The sequence below is a fragment of the Oryx dammah genome, unplaced genomic scaffold (assembly GCF_014754425.2).
Source record: "Oryx dammah isolate SB20612 unplaced genomic scaffold, SCBI_Odam_1.1 HiC_scaffold_5, whole genome shotgun sequence".
Classification (NCBI taxonomy): Eukaryota; Metazoa; Chordata; class Mammalia; order Artiodactyla; family Bovidae; genus Oryx; species Oryx dammah.
The window spans coordinates 90164115-90184056 of record NW_024070189.1 but is presented as its reverse complement, the minus strand read 5'-3'; the positions used below and the strand labels follow the sequence as shown (position 1 = coordinate 90184056).

At 55.7% G+C, this 19942-nt stretch overlaps 1 protein-coding gene and 2 non-coding genes across 4 annotated transcripts in view; 1 reads left to right on the top strand and 2 right to left on the bottom strand.

Annotated features, from left to right (window-relative positions):
- Window positions 1-2479: 2479 nt before the first annotated feature.
- TRNAG-UCC lies at window positions 2480-2551 on the bottom strand. The gene has a single exon. It is a non-coding gene; the product is annotated as a tRNA-Gly (tRNA).
- Window positions 2552-2795: 244 nt separating this feature from the next.
- The window catches only part of DPP9 (dipeptidyl peptidase 9), a 37992-nt gene continuing 20845 nt past the window's right edge, over window positions 2796-19942 (top strand). For both annotated transcript variants that reach the window (XR_005721239.1, XM_040242022.1), the window contains exons 1-8: window positions 2796-2975; window positions 3923-3975; window positions 6618-6705; window positions 10462-10715; window positions 16011-16123; window positions 17176-17349; window positions 17492-17660; window positions 18434-18547. Coding sequence is in view for 1 of the 2 variants with exons in the window: in XM_040242022.1 (XP_040097956.1) it covers window positions 6650-6705; window positions 10462-10715; window positions 16011-16123; window positions 17176-17349; window positions 17492-17660; window positions 18434-18547 (880 nt within the window). In the remaining variant the exon portion in view is untranslated. The remainder of the gene's footprint in view (window positions 2976-3922; window positions 3976-6617; window positions 6706-10461; window positions 10716-16010; window positions 16124-17175; window positions 17350-17491; window positions 17661-18433; window positions 18548-19942) is intronic.
- Window positions 4805-4877, bottom strand: TRNAG-CCC. The gene has a single exon. It is a non-coding gene; the product is annotated as a tRNA-Gly (tRNA).

The window sequence follows — 19942 nt, the reverse complement described above, 5'->3', positions numbered from 1 at the left end:
CCACATACTGTGGGGGTTGAGAGGATGCAGGTGACCACACTGGTCCATGTGGGACATGAAGGGGAGGATGAGAGAGATGGTCACATAATAAGTAGTCAGCAAATACTTGTTGAATAAATGAATAGATGGAATACTATGCAGCTGTCAAAAAGGATGCTGCAGAAGAATTTTTAATGGCAGGGGGAGGTGTAGTTGGCAGAATAATGCACCTCACAATGTCCACATCCTAATGCCCAGAACCTAATGCCCCGATGCTCCCTTCCATGGCACAAGGGGCTTTGCAGGTGAGATTAATTTCAGGGTCTTGAGCTGGAGCGATTATTTTGCATTATCTGAGTGGGCCTACTATAATCAAATGGATCCTTGGAAGGAGAAGAGGGGACTTCCCTGGGGGTCCAGTGGCTAAGACTCCATACTCCCAAAGCAGGGGGCCCAGGTTCAATCTCTGGTCAGGGAACTAGACCTCGCTTGTTGTGACTAAGAGTTCACATGCCACAACACAGATCAAAGATCTGGTGTGCTGCAACTAAGACCTAGTGCAGGAAAAGAAAAACTGTGTGCTTCTCGATGTGATTAAAAAAAATTATGTATTTTGCTGTCCCGTGTCTTAGTTGCAGCATGTTGGAACTTTTACGTGCTGCAGCATGTGAGATCTAGGGCCCTAACGGGGATCAATGGCACCCCACTCCAGTACTCTTGCCTGGAAAATCCCATGGACGGAGGAGCCTGGTGGGCTGCAGTCCATGGGGTCACGAAGAGTCGGACACGACTGAGCGACTTCCCTTTCACTTTTCACTTTCATGCATTGGAGAAGGAACTGGCAACCCACTCCAGTGTTCTTGCCTGGAGAATCCCAGGGACAGGGGAGCCTGGTGGGCTGCTGTCTCTGGGGTCGCACAGAGTCGGACACGACTGAAGCGACTTAGCAGCAGCAGCAGCAGCAACCGGGATCAAATTGGGGCCCCCTGCACAGGGAGCTTGGATAGTTAGCCACTGGACCACCAGTGAAGTCCCTCAGTATGTTTTAAGTAATTTTTAATAGCAAATCCCCCCCTCAAGCCTATGTTGAAAGTGTTATCGATATGTTTGCTTCCATTAAACACAGAAACATAAAATTATAAGTTCTTAATGTTGTGAATTATTTTCAATGATGTTCTGGAGGGAAATAGGACTTAAAAATATGTAAAACCAGACATAGAAGGGCACACATTTTTGTTCTTGCCTCAGACTGCAATACAGCTTGGTAAGACACTGCCAAAACCTGTCTTGATTTAAGATTTTGATATTTTGTCCTCTGTGAGGTTGCTTTTTGCCATTAATTTGATATTAATATCTTAGGATAATGTATTACAATATTATTTATCTTGATTGTTGAGTTTTTTAGAGCCACCTTAATTTTTGCACCTGAAGTCTGTGCCTCACTTTCCTTCTTCTAATCCTGGCCCTGCAAGGGGCAAAAAAAAAAAAAGGAGATTTTACAGTAATCTGAATCTAAATCCTTATGATTACCTCCTTTCCTTCCACTATCTCTCTTTAAAAAAGAAATGCTCTAAAATGAGTTAATTCCAGTTAAGATGAAAACTCACTTAAATTATCTTCAATTAACTTCTTTCTATGTCCTGATTTTTTTTCCCCCTTCCAAATTCGGTGCACCCAGCCGTGAGATCTTTTACGGAAAATTACTGTAGAAAGTGGTTTGGGGTGAAACAGCATGGTTAATATTTGTAGACAGGAAAGGGTTTAGAATAAGGAATCTATGAGACGAACTAATGAAACGTTGACTTCAGGATGGGTTTGAGAGAAATTTCTGTCTTGGATTGTTTTAATAGTGTGTTTGTGCTTGTTGAGAGGGGGTTATTTTCCTCCTTCTAGCTTCCACGGCATCAGGCAGAGTGATGGGCATTTAGGAAGAGTGAAATCAACGTGGGGGGACCGAACCAAACAACAGTTATTTCAGGAGCTACAATGCAACAACTTCTGCAACATTGTCTATAATAAACTCAAGAAGTGAGACTCTTGTCCGTTTCCCTAGTGGAGCGGTTATCACTGTCACCTCCCACAAGAAAGATCCCTGGTTCAAAACCCACATGGAAACACTTAGATATCTTTACTGCTGCTGCTGCTAAGTCGCTTCAGTCGTGTCTGACTCTGTGCGACCCCACAGACGGCAGCCCACTAGGCTCCTCTGTCCCTGGGATTCTCCAGGCAAGAATACTGGAGTGGGTTGTCATTTCCTTCTCCAATGCATGAAAGTGAAAAGTGAAAGTGAAGTCGCTCAGTCGTGCCCGACTCTTAGCGACTTTAAAATTTACTACAGTAGAAATTCAGATTAGGCGCTTTTAAATTTTCTTCTTGTTTTTTTAAAGCTATTCGGGAATCGTAGAAGTTATTGCAAAGTAATAGAAATACTAGCTTGATGTTTAGGAAATTTTAAGTAGACAGTAAAAGAAGCTGTTAAAAGAAAAAAAAGAGTAACTAATGCGTTGGCCGGGAATCGAACCCGGGTCAACTGCTTGGAAGGCAGCTATGCTAACCACTATACCACCAACGCCTGAGCAAATAAAGGGTTCTCACCATGCCCTTAGTAAAAGTAGTAGCAGTTTGGTTGGGTGATACCAAGTTACCAGGGGTGTCTCTTCCCAGTGTCCCTTCCTCGCAGAGGAAGACGCCACCCGTGGCACGTCTCACCCCTCTTACTGCGGGGGGCCCTGCTGACGCGTCTCCCCCAAGCGGCCCGGGCTTCTTGGTACCGGCTGGGCCGCGACCAATCCCAGGCCGCCGCCTGGGCAGCTCGACTTCCGGGTCAAAGGGGCCTGGGCTGCCGGGTACCCCCGTGTCCGCCGGCGCCGCTGTGCCCCGCGCCCGCCACTTCCGGGGCCGCAGTCCCGGGCATGGAGCCGCGAGTTTGAGGTGCCGCCGGCTCCGGGACGCCCTGCCCAGCCCGGCCGCCGCCCTCGCGCCGGCCCCCAGTCCCGGTGAGCAGCACCCCCACGCCCCGTCCGGCCTCGGCCGCAACCCTGAACCCGCCCCGCTTCAGTCCCGACTCTGGACCCTACGTGGAACGGCCTCCCCGGGGCCCTCCGTCCCCGCCTCCGCGCTCCCCGGCCCGGCCGTTGACCGTACGCGCGGTTCCTCCAGTCCCCGCCTCCGTTTCCCCTTCGCCCCGCTTCTCTCCTCACTCCTCGCCCGCCAGTTCTCTCCGCTTGCCCGGCCAGCGCTCAGTCTCTCCTCTGCCCGGCCTGACCCGACGTCCTCTCCCATCCCGTTGCTGCCCGGGCCACCAGGCTCTGACCCCTTTCCCGGGGTGGCCGCACTCAATAATGCCTTCTCTTTCCCGTCGGCTCTGGAGGTCCCTCCCCACCTTGTCCTCTCTTTATGCAGACACATGCTACCTATATGAGAGCAAGAGGCCACCGCCCCGCCCTGCGTCCGGCCCCCACCCCTTCACCCCACATCCCCACTGGGTCCAGCCCGCTTCCCTCAGCCTCCTTCCCAGCCCTGTCCAGCCATCCACCCTCTTCCAGCAGAGTCTTGACACTTCCCCATCTGTGCGGCAGAAGTGGCCCCTGTTCCCTTTGAGCGCATCCCTGCCGCGGACTGTGAGGAAGTCACTTGCCTGAGCGGCAAGCATAAACCTTTACAGGAGCTGGGACTAAAAGCCCAGGAAGGGTGCAGTGTGGTCACCAGTCCCTGTAGTCCCTTGCTGGGTCCTGGTCGAATTGGCGCCTGGTGGCAGGACTTTGCTGCGGGGTGTGGTCCAGGGCGTGCACACAGCGCTGCGGGGCTGTGAGGAATCATTAAGATCTACTGGGTACAGTGAATCAGGCCCAACCACTGGGGACTCGCCAGTGGCAGGAGCGTGAGGGGGTTAGTCAGTCCATCTGTTAAATCGCCACGTTAATGACACATTTACTCTGTCAAGGTCTGTGAACCACATCTGCAGCTGAAATGGAGGCTCTCTGGACCCTTTAGAAGGTCAGTGGGGTGGGGTGGCTGGACTGCTGGGTATGGGTGAGTGGGATTTATTTGTCTGTTCCAGGATATAGAATCTGGGAGGAAGTGGTTTTCTACAGCCCTGGAGGGCAAGTTAGCCTGGCCCCAGGCTAATGGCTTCAGCTTTGCTCTGGTTGGAGACTTTTCTTTCTATCCAGGAGGAGAAAAAAAGTATTTGGTGGATGTGTGGCTACACACGCAGACACACACACCATGCCCACCCTCCACCCCCAACTCCCCATCGAATAGGGGGCCTGGCAGTGGGTTCTGGGATGCTGTGGATTCTTGCTCTGAAAGGGGCCTGAGTCCAGTTCTCCTCTTGGAGATTTTAAGTAACTTGTTACTTTGTTATTAAGTACTTGTTATTTAAGTAACTATTGATTTTAAATAACTTGTTCAGATGACAGTATTAGCTGCCCTGTGGTTTCTATGTGTGTGATTTTAACCCCTGTAATCTCATTCAATCCTCACAGTAGTATTAGGCGTTGGGCCTGTTTTACAACTGGGGAAATTGAGGCACAGGGATGTTAGGCGACTCCTTCAAGGTCGCAGTGGTGGGATCAGGATTTGACTCCAAATCTCTCTGACACCAGAGCCCACGAGTGGTGGGATCAGGATTTGACCCCAAATCTCTGACACCAGAGCCCACAGTTTTTGTCCCTGGTCTGTGGTGAAATCAGTACTGCTTTCTAGTGACATTTTGCTTCACTTCTGGGTGATTCTCTGTCCTGGGACCAGGCGCTGCTTTCTTTTTGTGTTTCAAATATTTACTTAGTTGCGCCAGATCTTCATTGTGGCATGCAGGATCTAGTTCCCTGACCAGGGATTGAACCCGGGGTCCCTGTGTTGGGAGCACAGAGTCTTAGCCACTGGACCACCAGGGAAGTTCCACTGCTTTATTTTTCTTTAACCATCAGGGCACCTGTCTTGTCAAGAAGGTGGTGGAATGCCCCCCACACCAACAGTCCCTTTGACTTTAGACAGCATTCAAGTGAGGACAAGGACGTGTTCATTCAACCTGAGATGTCTGTTGAGTGCATCCTGTCTGTCAGGACCACAATAGGAAGAGACAAGTGAAGGTCTGCCTCCATGGAGCTGACATCCTGTTGGGAGCGGTCATCTACCCAGAGAGGGGTTCTCAGCCTCAGCTCTAGTGGCATTAGGGGCCAGATTATTCTTTGTGTTGGGAGGGGGTTTATCCTGCTTATTGTGGGGGCTTAGCAGCATCCTTGGTCTCCACCTACCAGACGCCAGCCGCCTGCCTCCCAGTCCTGACAACCAAAACTGTCCCCTGGGGACACTGGGCCTCGTTGAGACCTGTCTGCGTACCAGGATCACCTGACCTGCAGAGGCCCTGGGAGGCTGCACACATCTAAGCACACAAACAGAGAAGGGGTGACTCACAGGCCCTGGGGGCCACCCTGGTATACCACCTAAACCACAGGTGATTTACTTTGATGTCTAGTGTGAGTCTAAGAATGTTACTCAGTTTTTGCCCCCCAGACAGTAAACACAGAGTTTCTCCCCCTTGGCACTTAGGACACTGAGACCAGATCATTCTTGGAGAGAGTGGGGGTGGGCTCTCATGGACACCATAGGGTGATAAGTAACATCCCAGACCCCACTGACTGGGTGTCAGTAACCCCCACACACACCATCAGAACAACCAAAAATGTCAACAGGCATCACCAAAGATGCCCTGGACAAGGGTGGAGGGCAAAAATTACTCCCACTGAGAACTACTGTCTTAGAATGAGTGTCTGCAGAAATGCCCAGGCATTGAGATGGGGCTGACAGGGTAGCACTCTGGACCGAGTGCCAGGAACCCCTGAAGAGCTGATACTGGGACCCGAAGGACAAGAGGGAGCAGGTCTTACAAAAAGCAGGGCAGGGGTGTTCTAGGCAGAGGGGCTGGGGAGTGCAAAATCCTGGAGGTGGGCTTGCCTGAATGTTTAGGGAGGTTGAGGCCAGTGTGGCTGGAGATGGTGGTCAAGATCTGGGAGGAATGGGGTTGGAACAGCCATCAGGGAGCAACCACAGTGGGGAATGTGGTTTTGATTCCCCAAAAGTGCAGTGGGTGGTATCTCCCTAGTCATGTGAAACTCGCGTCTTCTCAGGACTCTCAGCTGGGGAGAACTGCCCGCTTCCTGGCAAATACCTGAATAGGCCTTCAGATTTCTAACATCAGCCCCATGAGAGGGACTTCCCTGGTGGTGCAGTGATAAAGAATCCCCCTGTATATGCAGGAGATACAAAGACACAGGTTTGATCCCTGGGTCGGGAAGATCCCCTGGAGAAGGAAATGGCTGCCCACTCCAGTATTCTTACCTGGAGAATCCCATGGATAGAGGAGCCTGGTGGGCTACAGTCCATGGGGTGGCAAAGAGTCAGACACGACTGAGCGTGAGAAGGCCCTTGGCTCTGAGTGTTCCTTGCAGACCAGAGGTTTTTTTTTTTTTTTTCGGTCACCCCACATGGCATGTGGGATCTTGGTTCCCCGACTGGGGATCAAACTCGAGCCCACTGCACAGCCAGGAAAGCCCCGGGAGGGCTGCGTTTGACGGGGAGGAGGCCTCGCCCTTCCACACGGCCAGAGCTGCAGCCCTGTGGCCTCCCCCTCGCAGGCTCACCCACCCTGAGGCCAGCCAAGTGGTTAATGCGGAAGGTTAAGAAGCTGCGACTGGACACCGTGAACACAGGACATTGGAGAAGGTAAGGGGCACTTGGGGATCCCTGGTCAGTGGGGATATCGCAGAGGTTCCCGAATTTCTAATGGAATCTTAGGTCTGGAGGGTCTAAGACAAACCTTGGCGGTCCCCAGGTTTCTGGTTTTCCCCAAGGTGTGCTTCTGGCTCTTCTGTGAGGGCGGCAGCGTGGGCTAGCAGGGTTATTCAGCCTCGGCATTTGAAAAATATATTTTTATTTATCTGGCCATGCCAGGTCTTAGTTGTGGCCTTCAAAGTCTTAGTTGTGGCATGAGGGATATAGTTCCCTGACCAGGGATCGACCCCGGGCCCCCTGCACTGAGAATGTGGAAGTTCCAGCCTTGGTATTTTTGCCACTGGGCTAGGTCCTTCAGTGCCTGCCCTGGCATGGCAGGAGGGGAGCATCCACCCCCACCCCAAGTCATGACAACCCCAGGTGTCCCCAGATATCACCCAGTGTGCCCTGGGGAGGAGACTGAGAGCCACTGGCCAGATGGTCAGGATGTGGGCTTGGGGCTCCTGCCCTTTTTTGCGGGGAAGGTTGGGTGGGCCACTTGACCTCAGAGCCTGCTTTCCAGTCACCTTTAGGGAAGAGCCCAGAACTCACTTCCCAAGGTTTCAGTGAGGATCAAATACAGTTATCCTCACAAGGCCCAGTCACTCATCCGTTCTATGTGTGGGGCTTGGCATGAGAGGAAGGGACCATGACAATTCCTCAGCTGAGCCGATCTCTGTCACTATCAGTTTTCTGATCCGCAGGCTCACCTGCTTTCAGTGAGTGCAAGGATCAGGGCAGGGGTGGGCAGGAAGGGAACAGAAGACGGTTCTGGAAGACAGGGCTGGCGTTAAGTGCGTGATTTGTTACCCAGAGGCGGCCCTGAGTTTGTGTGGTGCCTGCGCATTCAGGCACCAGTCCACAGTGGGGCTGGAGTCTCCTCTCCCCTGTGCACCAGGTCTGGGGCAAGCGTGGGCTGGGCTGCCCATGGACTCGCAGAAGCTGAAGGCCTGGGAGGTGCTAGGGGTGGCCCTCATAGAGTGGAGGATGGCTTTCTGTTTCCAGGCAGCCCCCAACAGGAGGGGTGTTATGAGGTCCCTGAGGCCACTCCCAGGGGTTTCTGGAGCATGGTGGCCCCGGGCCCCACCTCCCTTCGTCTGGCGCTTCCTGCCTTCCTGCCTTCCGCCTGCTTCCGTCATCACCTGGGACTCTGGCTAATACCCCAGGGGCAGGTGGTTCCAGCTTGAGAAGCGCCGGCTCAGTCATATCTCAGAAGCCGAGCGGGCCTTGACAGCATCCCTGCTGGCAGGCCCCGACCTAGGTGCTGGTGGTGGTGTGGGCTGTGGGCTGTCCTATCGATTGGCAAAAAGAAGGCGTAGGTGGGTCTGGCCTAGGTGGCTTGGAATCCACTTTCATTTCCCCAGCTGTGTAAACTCTTGACTCAAGAAGCCGAGCCCCAGCTGGCGCTGAACGAGGCAGGGCCGGCACAGGCTTGCTTCCCGAGGGCTGCATTCTGTTCACCTGTTCCCCTCTCCGAGCCTCTCTTTCTGCCCCTGGGGAGGAGAGAGGCGAGCCGAGGGCCAGGGCCCGGCAGCAAGTGTTGGCCTGCCTGTGAGCTTGGGCTGCTGAGCCACGTCTAGAAGGTTCCTAGAAGGTCCTCCCGATGTTTCATTTCGTTTCTCATCTCCTGGATCGTGTTTTTGCTTCCTGGGCTCTCTGTGCTGATCGGAGGCAAGATCATTTTTATTTTCCTTTGCTGTGGATATAAGCCATGAGATTCTATGAGGGTTTTTGCCAGGCTTGCTTTCTGCCTCTGGGGTCCCCCATGGGAGCACCCGAGGCCAGTTTGTTTTTCTGCCGTGATTGCAGCTGGAATTGTGGTGGCAGCGTGGGGCTGGGGGCGGAGGGGTTTGGCAGTTAGGGGACTTGCCCTGCCTTGATTTTCTGAGCTTGTTGCCAACAGTGCCGGGGCTGTGTGGGCTCTGTAGCGCCCAGCTGGTCCTGGCCCGGCCCCTTCCCAGCACCGCCCATGGCCCCTGCTGCCCTCAAGGTGAACCGCAGCTCTGTGGCAGGCCAGGCCAGGCCATGGGTGCCCCTCTGCAAGGGTGCTGTCCTGCCAAGGTTTGCTTTATTTGACCTGAGGGCCCCAAATGGCTCTGATGGCCTGTGGTCCATGTCTTCACAGCTAGCATGGGGGCAGCTGAACTGTCTGGGGGGCAGGCCATGTCAGTTTGTTGCCCCTCCCCCAGCTCAGCTGGGTCAGAAGGACCAAGCAGGGGCCCAGTTGGAAAGAGGTCTGAAGATCAGCCTGCAGTGGGTGCTCAGCAGCCGTGGCTGCCTCCCCATGTCTCTTTCTTCTGTCGCCTCTCACAGCGAGCAGGAATCTCATACTAGCAAGGGGCAAAGCCTTCTGGAAGTCTTAAGGCCCCCATGTGAAGGTGGAGCCCTAGCTCTGTCCACGACTTCTTGAAAGCCAATTCTTCCTACAAGGGAATATGTACATGTGCCCACAGAGGCACTAATCCCAGAGGATGAGGTATCCCGGAGTCTAAGCAAGACCTTTGGCTATTTGGTGCCCTCACAGGAAATCCAGGCTGGCCTGCCCATGTTGGCTGGCCTCACCAGATGACCCTGGCTCTTCCAGAACCAGGTCACCGAGGCTGTGTTTAGATTTCCATAAAATAAATATTTGCCTGGCCAGTCTAGTTCAGTCAAGAAGCCGCAAGTGCAGGGGGTGGGGAGGGTATTACACAGCAGCAACCTTCCCTGGAGTGGGTGGAGAGAGTGGAGTGGCCTCTCGGGAAGGGGGTGCCTGTCCATCCTCTCACCTGAGGCTCTCTGATGACCAGCAGATGTCTGCCTGGCTCTCTGAGCCCCTCTGGTGAGACAGGACGGCTTCCCCTGCTGGCTGGCGAGCTGACAGCATGGGCCACAAGGTTTGCCCACCTGCACCTTAGGCTCAGTCACTGGGGAGTGAGAGAGTGTCTCCCAGTGGAGATCGTCACTCTGTGGCTCTCCAAGGAGTGCTTCCTGTGCAGGAGGGGCCGTGTGAGGAACACTGCCGTGGCTAGGACAGACAAGATCGGTGGGTGGGGAGGGCGGGGGTGGCCGAGCAGGAACAGGCAGGGGATCCGTGAACAGTCACCATGACAAAGCACTCTGAGGGTGGAGCAGCCAGGGGGCAAGTGAAAGATGGATGGACAGTTTTGGTCCAGATGGCCATCCACAGCCCTGACAGACTCGCTGAGATCTGCTCAGAAGCTGGTCCAGTATGGAGTGGGGCAGAGGTGTTCCAGGCAGAAGGCCAGCACAGACAAAGGCAGTGGAGTGGGAAGGAGCCTGGCTTGTTTGCAAAGCTGAGAGAAGGCCTAGATTGATGAAGGGGGCTGAGGTTTGAAGGCCTGGCAGAGGTCAGAAGACAAAAGCCAGCAAAGGCCATGTGAGTGCTTGGTTTTATCCCAGGTGAGTGCGGGAAACCAAGGAAGGGTTTTAAGTCGCAGGATCAGATTTGCAACATGTGCGAGGTTGAGCTGGGAGACAGTGGCAGTGTTTCAGCCAGGAGGTGCTGGTGGTGGGGGTCTGTGGGTTCGTGGCTGGAAAAAAGTGGAAGAATTTCAGGTGTCCTCAAGGGGCGGGGCAGGCTGCCCAGGGTGGGGCCTGGCCAGGGGAGTCGGTGGTAGGGGCAGCTTGTGAGTGGAACTTGGATGCCACCCTGCTTCTCACCATCTTCCCGCCTGTCCTTCCCTCCCTATCCCACCCTCCTCGTAGCTTCTCGCTGAATTCCCAGGGGGCGGAGAGGATGGCCACCGGGGCGCTGACGTCTGAGCGGGGCGACGCGGCAGAGACGGAGGACCCGGCGTCCCGCTTCCAGGTGCAGAAGCACTCGTGGGAGGGGCTCCGCAGCATCATCCACGGTAGCCGCAAGAACTCGGGCCTCGTGGTCAACAAGGCACCGCACGACTTCCAGTTCGTGCAGAAGACTGACGAGTCAGGCCCCCACTCCCACCGCCTCTACTACCTGGGTGAGGCCCCGGGCTCCCCGCCCCCACGCCTCTGCTGGGCCAGCTGTTGCGCCGTCCCCTTGTCCCCAGAGGTCAGCCAGTCCAGTGAGTCAGAGGGTCCAGACAGAGGGCTGGGCCTGGGGCAAGCTGTCCGCAAATGGTGTGGTCCCACGTGACAGCTTTGAACAGTGATAGCCTGGGGCAGGGTCCCCCAAGGCCTCAGCCGTGTGGTGGCCAGCACAGAGGGCAGTCCTGCCCCATCCGTGTAGCAGCTCCAGGTTTGGGCCTGGTAGGTGGGCCCACGGCCCTGAGATTGTTTCCAGCGCCTGTCAGCTAGGCCCGCCCCCTGAGTCACTTCCCAGTGGCCTGGGCTGGGCCTGGGTGGCTGCTGAGCAACGTGACTCCCCATAGTGGGAGTGGAAGGTCACTCCCGTGGGGGCCTGCCGGCTCGTGGTGTGTTGAGAAGGACCCGGAGGCTCACAGAAAGGTGGCTCGATTGCATCACCGTGGGCGGGTGGTTGGGGGTTTGCTCTCCCAGCCCTGGATCCCCGGATAACCATGTCATTGCTGCTCACTTCCGCCTCCTGGGGTGTGCCTCGATGCAGGGCTTCCTGTGTCATCGGCAGTTACGTCTGCGCTTGTGTTCCCCACTGGCCTTCGGGGCATGGTGTGGCCTCACGCACACCTATGGCTTTGACCGCCGCCCCGGTCTGGCTCCTAGGAGGTGGATGACAGATAACCTGTTGAGCAAATGAATATTGCCCAGGGTCTTCCAGGCCAAGAAGGAACGGCACCAGTCCTGTTCCTGTGGACACAGCCTGACCCGTGATTGTTGATCTGAGGCAGGTTTTTAACCCCAGCTCTGGATCTTTGGGGCCGAGTCACCCTCCACATACCCTCAGCCTGACCCCAGTCAGCCCTCGGTCAGTATTGGAATGAGTGATGGAGCGAACGTACAATTGAAGGTCATCCCCCGCCCCATGCTGTCCCCGCGCCAGGACCCTGACCAGTGCTGCCCTCATGCCAAGGCCCGTGACACTGACTGCGGGGGCTGCCCTGCTGGATGCTCTCTCTCCCTGCAGAGGCCCACGTGGAGACCAGATGGCAGTTTGGCAGGCGGAGTCAGAGAGAGGAATGGTCTAGAAGGGTCGGTGAGCGGCGGCCGGCTGTTTTTAGAAATCCAGTTGTGCTGGTGTATGGCCACACCCGTGGGTGTACGGACCATCTCGGGCGGCTTTCAAGCGTAACTGGGACAGAGGTTATGTGGGCTGAACAGCCAAAAATACTTACTGTCTCTGGCCCCTATGGAAAAAAGTTTGCCAGCTCTAGCCTAAGAGAGATTAGGGCGGGCTTCAGGTTTCATTTATCCCTGGGAGAGGAAAAAGAGAGGACTGAATGTGCCCCAGACTCTGACCGTGGCAAGCTACAGCCGCTCTCTTTCTTTTCCCTGTGGTTCCATGGCCCCCAGGCCCTCCCCTGTCCTGCATGCAGTCTCACTTGGGTCCCTAGCCTGCTCAAGTCCAGTTGCCCTCCCAGGTCAAAGCACCTGCATGAGTGTCCCAGGACAGCTGCTGACACTAGTGACCACTGACTTGGTGGTGTGAAATGACAGAAGCGTATTTTGTCTCAGTGCTGGAGGCCAGAAGTCTGAAATCAGTTTCTCGGCCGAGAACCGGGCGTCTGCAGGGCTGGTCATCTTCCTGAGGCTCAAGGGGTGGGGGGATGTGTTCTTTGCCGCTTCCTGCTCTTGGCAGCCGTCGGCATTCCTTGGCTTGTGGCTGCATTGCTGCAGTTGTTGCCTCCCTGGTCACATCTCCTTCTGAAATCTCCTCACCTCCCTCTTATCAGGCTCATTAGGGCCCCCCTGCATAATCCAGCCTAATCTCCCCAGCTCGAGATCTTTACCATAATCCCAATGGTAAAGGCCCTCTTGCCAGGCAGGTACCATGCTCACCAGCTCCTGGAGTTAGGATCTGGGCGTCTTTGGGAGCCACCATTAAGCCAACCAGAGCTGCCGAAAGGGCAGAAACGCTCTGAGTTACTCTGAGCCTCATAGTAAAGACGTGGGTGTCAGGGACCTCCTCCAGCCTGCCCCGTGCCTCCCAACACTGAGAAGCCTGAGCTAAATGGAGTCCAGGCATCCACTTCATGTGTTTCTCTCTGCGGCTTCACCCTCACTTCCCACCTGCCTTCTGCTGCCACACTCCCAGGATCACACGTCTGGTTCCGGCCACCAGCAGAAATGGACCACCTTTCTCTGAATATGATTGGTTCAATGTAGGTCAGATGTCTGCTCCTCTGGTTGGCCTTGGCCTGTGCACAGGTCTGGGCCTGGGGTTTGCAGAAGGTTCTGAGAGCCCATCCCAGGGATGTGGGCCAGCTCCAGACAAGGGCGGTAGAGCCACTGAGACCCCAAAACGTGCCTAGAACAACCCAGAGCCATCCCGCTTCTCTTGGGCTAGATCACCCTTGAGCTGATCCAGTCTGTATCACTCAGCACCCTGGGGTGCCCTTGACCTCACGTCACATCCAGGTTCCTGGATCAGGTCTCCCCCGAGCCCCCATGTATTTATAGCTCAGTGCTGGGGGAGTGCTGATAGTAAAACAACGTTGATGGATTGAACAGAAAGGACCTCCCAGGTTGATGCCCAGCCTGCGCTGGTGCTCTGAGCAAGTGGCCTGTCCCCCTGCTCCTCTGGGATCCCTTCCTCCCTGGTGGGCCCCATCGCCACCCTTTGGGAAGTCTCTCTTGGAGCCCAGTGCATGTGGGACAGGGCAGAGAAGGGAATGCGCCTGCTGCTGGCCTGGAAGACAGGCTCCGGTCCCAGGGCTCCAGTGCCCCCAGTGGGTCGGCCCTTCCCTGCTGCACATGGGTGTCACGTGTCCAGCGGAGGAGGGCACAGGGCCCCAGGTGGCACTGGGAGTCCCTTCAGGCACCAGGGAGCTCTCTTGTGTCCTGTGTCCAGGTCCTGGGCTACCTGACATGCTGGGGGGCTTTGGGATGGGGTGTTGAGATGGTGGAGCTGGTAAGAGGAGTGACAGCAGAAGTCAGTGGCCGTGCCCAGCCATCCCAGACCCTCACTGTGCACACCGATCCCCACCAACGCCAGGGCCTGGGCAGCTGCTTCAGGGGATGTGCCAGAGCGCATGTCCCTTTTCATGTCAGTGCTTATTAGACAGTGGGGAGGGGAGGTGTCTCTGGTGTTCTTTGGTGGGGCTGCACCACCAGCTTCCTGTCTGGAAGTCTCGGGCTCCCAGAGAGCCTATGGACCGGGGCTATTCAGAGCCCATGGTGCTTGGCTGAGAATGGCCACCTGCCCCCTCCCAGCTATCCACACTGACCCCCACACTGGGCCTTCTTTGTTGTTTAATTGAGAAGTAATTCACATCCCATCAAATCCGTTCTCTTAAAGGCAGACGGCACGGTAGTTTTGGGTACAGTCAGTCACAGGATTGCGCAACCATCCTCACTGTCTAGTTCCAGAAAATTCCATCACCCAAGGCAATCCTCATCCCTGTGAGCGGTCACTCTCCATCCCTGCCCCCAGCCCTGGCAACCACTGACTCGCTTCCTGTCTTTGGACTTGCCTGTTCTGGACATTTTACAAGAAAGGAGTCACCCACCACATGATTCCCCTCCCCACTTGTCTTGTGAACTTGGGAAGGAAGATGTCCCCATGGGTGGCCTGGGTGGGCGGTATAGAGTCTGTGTCTCTAGCTGAGAGTGAGTCTAGCTGCAGCAGCTTAGAGCAGCGGTTCCCAACCTTTTTCGCACCAGGGACCAGTTTCATGGAAGACAGTTTTTCCACCGACTGGAGGTGGGATGGTTTCAGGAAGATTCTCATGAGGAGCTTGTAACCTGGGTTCCTCTCCTGTGCATTTCACAGTAGGATTTGCTCCTGAGAGACTAATGCCGCTCATCTGACGGGGGCAGGGCCCAGGTGGTAACACCAGCAATGGGAGTGACTGTAAACACAGGTGAAGCTTTGCTCACTTGTGCTCCCCTCCTGATGTGAGGCCTGGTTCCAAACGGGGTTAGGGACCCCTGGCTTAAAGTCCTCAGATGTTGAATTGTGAACATGTCTCACTTGTACGTCCAAGTTAGCTTTGCATTTTCACTTCTTTACCAACTATACTTCATGAGCAAACTGTCACAAGTCGAAAATACAAGTCGCTTGCTGTATTGAGAACCTACCTGTAAGAGTTACTGTGGTGGGATGGGTATTACTTATGAAGCTCTGTTTAGCTCTAGGGGCACCAAACTTGGGGCCCCAGCCTCCAGTCTTAGAAGTGAGGGTGCGTATGAGGACAGGAGACCAGTTCCAAACCCAGTCTCCCTCCTGGAGGAGTTTGGGATTGAAAGGCGTCGGAGAGAGGCGCCCGCTCTCTGTGATCCACTGTTGGTCATGGTCCCTTCCTGGGCCACAGCCTGCTTCCAGGGAACCCTGCCTCAGTGCCCAGCTTGGCACCTGGAGAGCGGGGAACCCCAGGCTCCCCGGGAGAAGCATCCTGCTCCCACAGCCATCATGCCATTGTCCATCAAGGCAGAGCCACTCCAGGTTGGAAGGTGTGTCCTTGCCGTATTTGCCGCTGTCTGTGCCGAGCACTCTGTATTCCTTCCCTCACTCACCCACACAGAGTTCTCCCCAGGCAGCCATTCTGCTCTACAGATCAGCGGCTCTCAGTCAGGCACTCCTGCCCCAGGAGACCATGCTCAGTCGTGTCTGGGGACATCCTGTGGTTGTCACACTGATGGGGCTCTTGGCATCCAGTGGTAGGGCCAGGGAGGCTGCTTCACACCCTCCAGTGCCCAGGATGGCCCCACAGAAGTGGGCCAACCTGGTGTCAGCCCTGCAGAGGGGGAGGGGCTGGACTTGAATACACTTCTCCCTGTCATTCTGGAGCTTTGCCCTTCCTTTGATCCGAGACTAATTCCTGGCCTTTGCAAGAGCCCATAGTAGAGCAGGATACTTGACCAGAGCCCAACCTGTGGGGAGTCGGGGATCACTGACCCCCCCATTTTTTGTCCTCTTGGGTGCTTTTTGTTCAGTAACTGAGGCTGACATGTTTGGCTCTAACATTTCAGGTGGAAGAGCCTGCTGCTCCTGCTGGCCAGTGTAAATTCTGTCTATGGATTCTCTGGGGAGGGACATGTGGCCAAGGGGCTGGAGAAGCAGGAGGAGCCAGCCGGGCCCAGTCCCAGGAGCCGTGGGGAGTCTAGGTCCTAGGCCTGTCCCACCTGAGGCTCTCTTCTAGCCCTGAGCTAGGCTAGAGTTGGCAAGGGCACCCACTCTGCTTTTTTCTCTTCCCTACAAGGGATGCCTTATGGCAGCCGAGAGAACTCCCTCCTCTACTCCGAGATCCCCAGGAAGGTCCGCAAGGAGGCGCTGCTGCTCCTGTCGTGGAAGCAGATGCTGGATCACTTCCAGGTGAGCCCTGTGGTTGAGTCAGGCCCTCCCTGTGGCTGAGGCGGGCAGGTGCACTTGGCCTCGGAGGGGTCCCAGCCTTTCCCCCTGGGAGGAGTGCCTGGCCCTGGACACCTGCCTTACGCCTGCCCTCCCCTTCCCCTGGGGCATCCGAACCGCAGCCCAGGCTCGTGATGACAGCATCTGCTGGAAGCACCTCTCCCTTTAAAAGCCTCATCAAAAGGGTGCGAGTAACTTGGGCTTGAGGCCCTTTTATAGACTTTTAACTAATGACCCATGTGGTCCAAGTCATCTCACTTCCAAAGAGGATGTGGCTGGTGAGTGGGAGAGTGCCTTTTGTACTGGTTTACATTGACTGCTTTTGGGTCATAAACATATGACAGTACTACAGAGAGAGGACCCATGCAGCCCTCTCCTCTTTGCTTGTCACCTGTCCTGGATAGAAGTTGCCAAGCCCACCAACTCATTTGCATGGTTTTCCTTGGAGCAGGGGTGGGGATGGGGGTTGCTCATTTTGCTTTGGATTCTGCTCTTTAAAAACACATTTCTGGGATCTCTCTTCTGCAGTCCAGTGGTTAGGACTCCACGCTTCCACTGCAGGGGGCAGAGGGTCAGTATCTAGTCAGGGAACTAAGATCCTGCAGGCCTTGCAGCGCGGCCAGAAAAAGAAATTTAAAAAATAAAAAATGTGTTTCTTCCTTTTAATGTTTCTCTCAATTCCCACGTGATGTTCAGAATTCTCCCTGGGGCAGCTGCATGGTGTCCCCCATAGTGCACCTGCTCACCCGCCCGCTGCCCCCCCCACCCCAGGTCAGGCATCTGGGTGGTCCTGAATCTGCCCATCCCCTCCCCGGCGCAGAGACTGGGGACGTGTGGTGGTGGGTGGAATGAGCTCAAATGTTCTCGCAGGAAGGGGCTGTGATCGAATACGGAGGGCGGGGTTCTGTAGGGTGGTACTGATTGGGGGCCTGGCCCCATCTGTCTAGGAGAGAGTCGGTGGGGAAAGGGGGCCAGGGCCTCAGCTGCTGACACTGATGTCCCCCTTGTGTCCCCAGGCCACACCGCACCACGGGGTCTACTCCCGGGAGGAGGAGCTGCTGCGGGAGCGGAAACGCCTGGGCGTCTTCGGCATCACCTCCTACGACTTCCACAGCGAGAGCGGCCTCTTCCTTTTCCAGGCCAGCAACAGTCTCTTCCACTGCCGGGATGGCGGCAAGAATGGCTTCATGGTGAGCTGTACTCGCTGGTGGGGAGGGCGTTGCGGGGGATGGCGGCAAGAATGGCTTCGTGGTGAGCCACACTTGCCGGTGGGGAGGGCGGGGGAATGGCTAGGGCCTCCCACCCTGCTGAGCCAGGCCTCTCTGTCTGCAGGTGTCCCCCATGAAGCCCCTGGAAATCAAGACCCAGTGTTCGGGGCCACGAATGGACCCTAAGATCTGTCCCGCCGACCCTGCCTTCTTCTCCTTCATCAACAACAGTGACTTGTGGGTGGCCAACATTGAGACGGGCGAGGAGCGGAGGCTGACCTTCTGCCACAAGGGTGAGGCCAGGCGGGGGGCGGGGTGGGGGTGGACACGGGGGCGACGGGAATACCACCACCGCTACCTACCAATACCCTCCCGGTGTCCCTATGTGGAGGGTAGGGCGGGTGGGAACCCGCTCCCCGTTGTGGTCAGTCCCCACAGCCACCACTCCAGCTTCTGCTGGAGACCCCTGCCCCACCATGCACCCCCACTAGACCACCAGCACCTGCTCAGAGCCTGGTCTCCCGGCCACCACAACCCCCCAGCCCACCCCCACGGTAGCCCCCCAAAGTCCAGCTGCCTGGCTTTCCTCTGTGTGAATCACCCAGGCCATGGGGGCCTGGCCTGCCCGCTAGATGCTGTCCATCTCAGCCTTCCTACCCCTGCCTTCCTGTCCCCCTCCACGCTTCCAGCCCAGAGCTCACCAGACCCGGGCTTGCCTCAGGCCCCTGCCTACCTGGTGTGATGGCACCCCTGTGCAGACGCCTGTGGAAATCCGAAGGCTGTGGCCAATCCCTGCCTACCATCCTGCCCCAGGTCCTGGTGCCCTCTCGATAAGCCGGAGCTTCTCAGCTGGGGCGACTGGGACCCTGGCCATGTGCTGAGACATTGTTAGCTGTTACAACGGGGCAAGAACATACCTAGCATGGAGTGGGTGGGGTGGCGATACTGCTCTATACCCCATGGCACCCAGTAGGGCCCCCAGGATGGCCCCCAACGTCAGCAGTACCAGGAGAGCCCCTCCTCTGAACCAGACCCCTCGTCTCCCATCTGGCTCTGTCCTCTCCAGGCTTGTCTAGTGTCCTCGATGACCCCAGGTCCGCGGGTGTGGCCACCTTTGTCATCCAGGAGGAATTTGACCGCTTCACTGGCTACTGGTGGTGCCCCACAGCCTCTTGGGAGGGTAAGTGCCTCTCTGGTTTAAAAACACTTGTGCAAGGGACTTCCCTGGTGATGCAGGGGTTGAGACTCTGCGCTTCCACTGCAGGGGATGCGGGTTTGATCCCTGGCTGGGGAACTAAGATCCCTCATGCTGCAAGGTGCTGCAAAAAAAAAAAAAGTAGTTCTGCAAATGCTCTTCTATTAACAGAAGCACAGTATACATGCTAGTCTCCCCTTCACACTTTTCATTTAAGATCAGCCTCAGCCAGCTTGCTGGCGACACTCAGACTGCTGTTACAGAATACCACAGCCAGGGCAGCTTATAAACAACAGATGTTTATTTCTCACTGTTGCTTGGACTGGGAGTCCACAACCAAGGCAGATTCGTTGTCCGGTGAGGGACTTTCCCTAGCTTCCGAGTGCCATCTTATCTCCCTGTCCTCATGTGCTGAAGGGGCAGGGAGTTTTCTGGGGTCTCCTTTTTGTAAGGGCACTAATCCCCTTCATGAGGGCTCATGACCTGATCACGTCCTGAAAGACCCACCTTCCACTACATCACACTGAGTAGTGGGGAATTAGGATCTACCATTTGAATTCTGGGGGGGTGCACACATTCAGTCCGTTGCAATCAGAACACAGAGAATCAGTCCTCTACCTGTGGATGTCTTGGGTGCCACAGCTAGAGAGTAGCCCCACTAGCTGAAACTTGAGAAAGCCCACTTGCAGCAGTGAAGACCTATCACAGCTATAAATTAATTTAAAATAAAAAGAGGAAAGAAAAGAAAATCCCGCCTTAGAGAAATTCCCAGCTGGAAGAGAGATGAGTTGAAGCTACATGCACCTAGAAGTTTGGTGGGTTTTGCCAACAAGTTAGGAAGAAGCCAGAGCAGTGGGCCCTTTTGTATCTGTTTTTCTTAGCTGTGCCTAAGGCCAGGATGTGTCACCTTCTCCCTGTTCAGCAGAGCACACTCTGTCTTCTGAGCGAGGGAACAGTCATTTCTGGGGCCAGTGAGTAGCATCAGACCCTCCACAGCATAAGTAGAACTGGCCCAGGCCTCCGCTGCTTAGAGTCCCTCTGACCTGAGCGCCAGTGGGCATGGGGCCACAAAACCCAGGATCCTGGGAACCAGGCATTGGTGTCCACCGCCCCAGCCATGCACCACCCCATCCCGGCCATCCACTGCCACCTTTACGTCAGCTCACCTTTTCCTTAAGTTGATTTGCAAAGAAAACTTCATGGTCCAACCATGAATACAAGCTTGGCCTGAAAATTGTGCAGTGGGGAGAAACCAGTGCCATACACTCTAGCCAGCACCCAGGCAGAGGTTGGATTGTCAGGGTTGGGTAGGCTGCTGGCACTCCCGAGACCTGGTGGGGATCGGCGTGTTTCTGGGGAAGACACTGTCCACACTCCTCC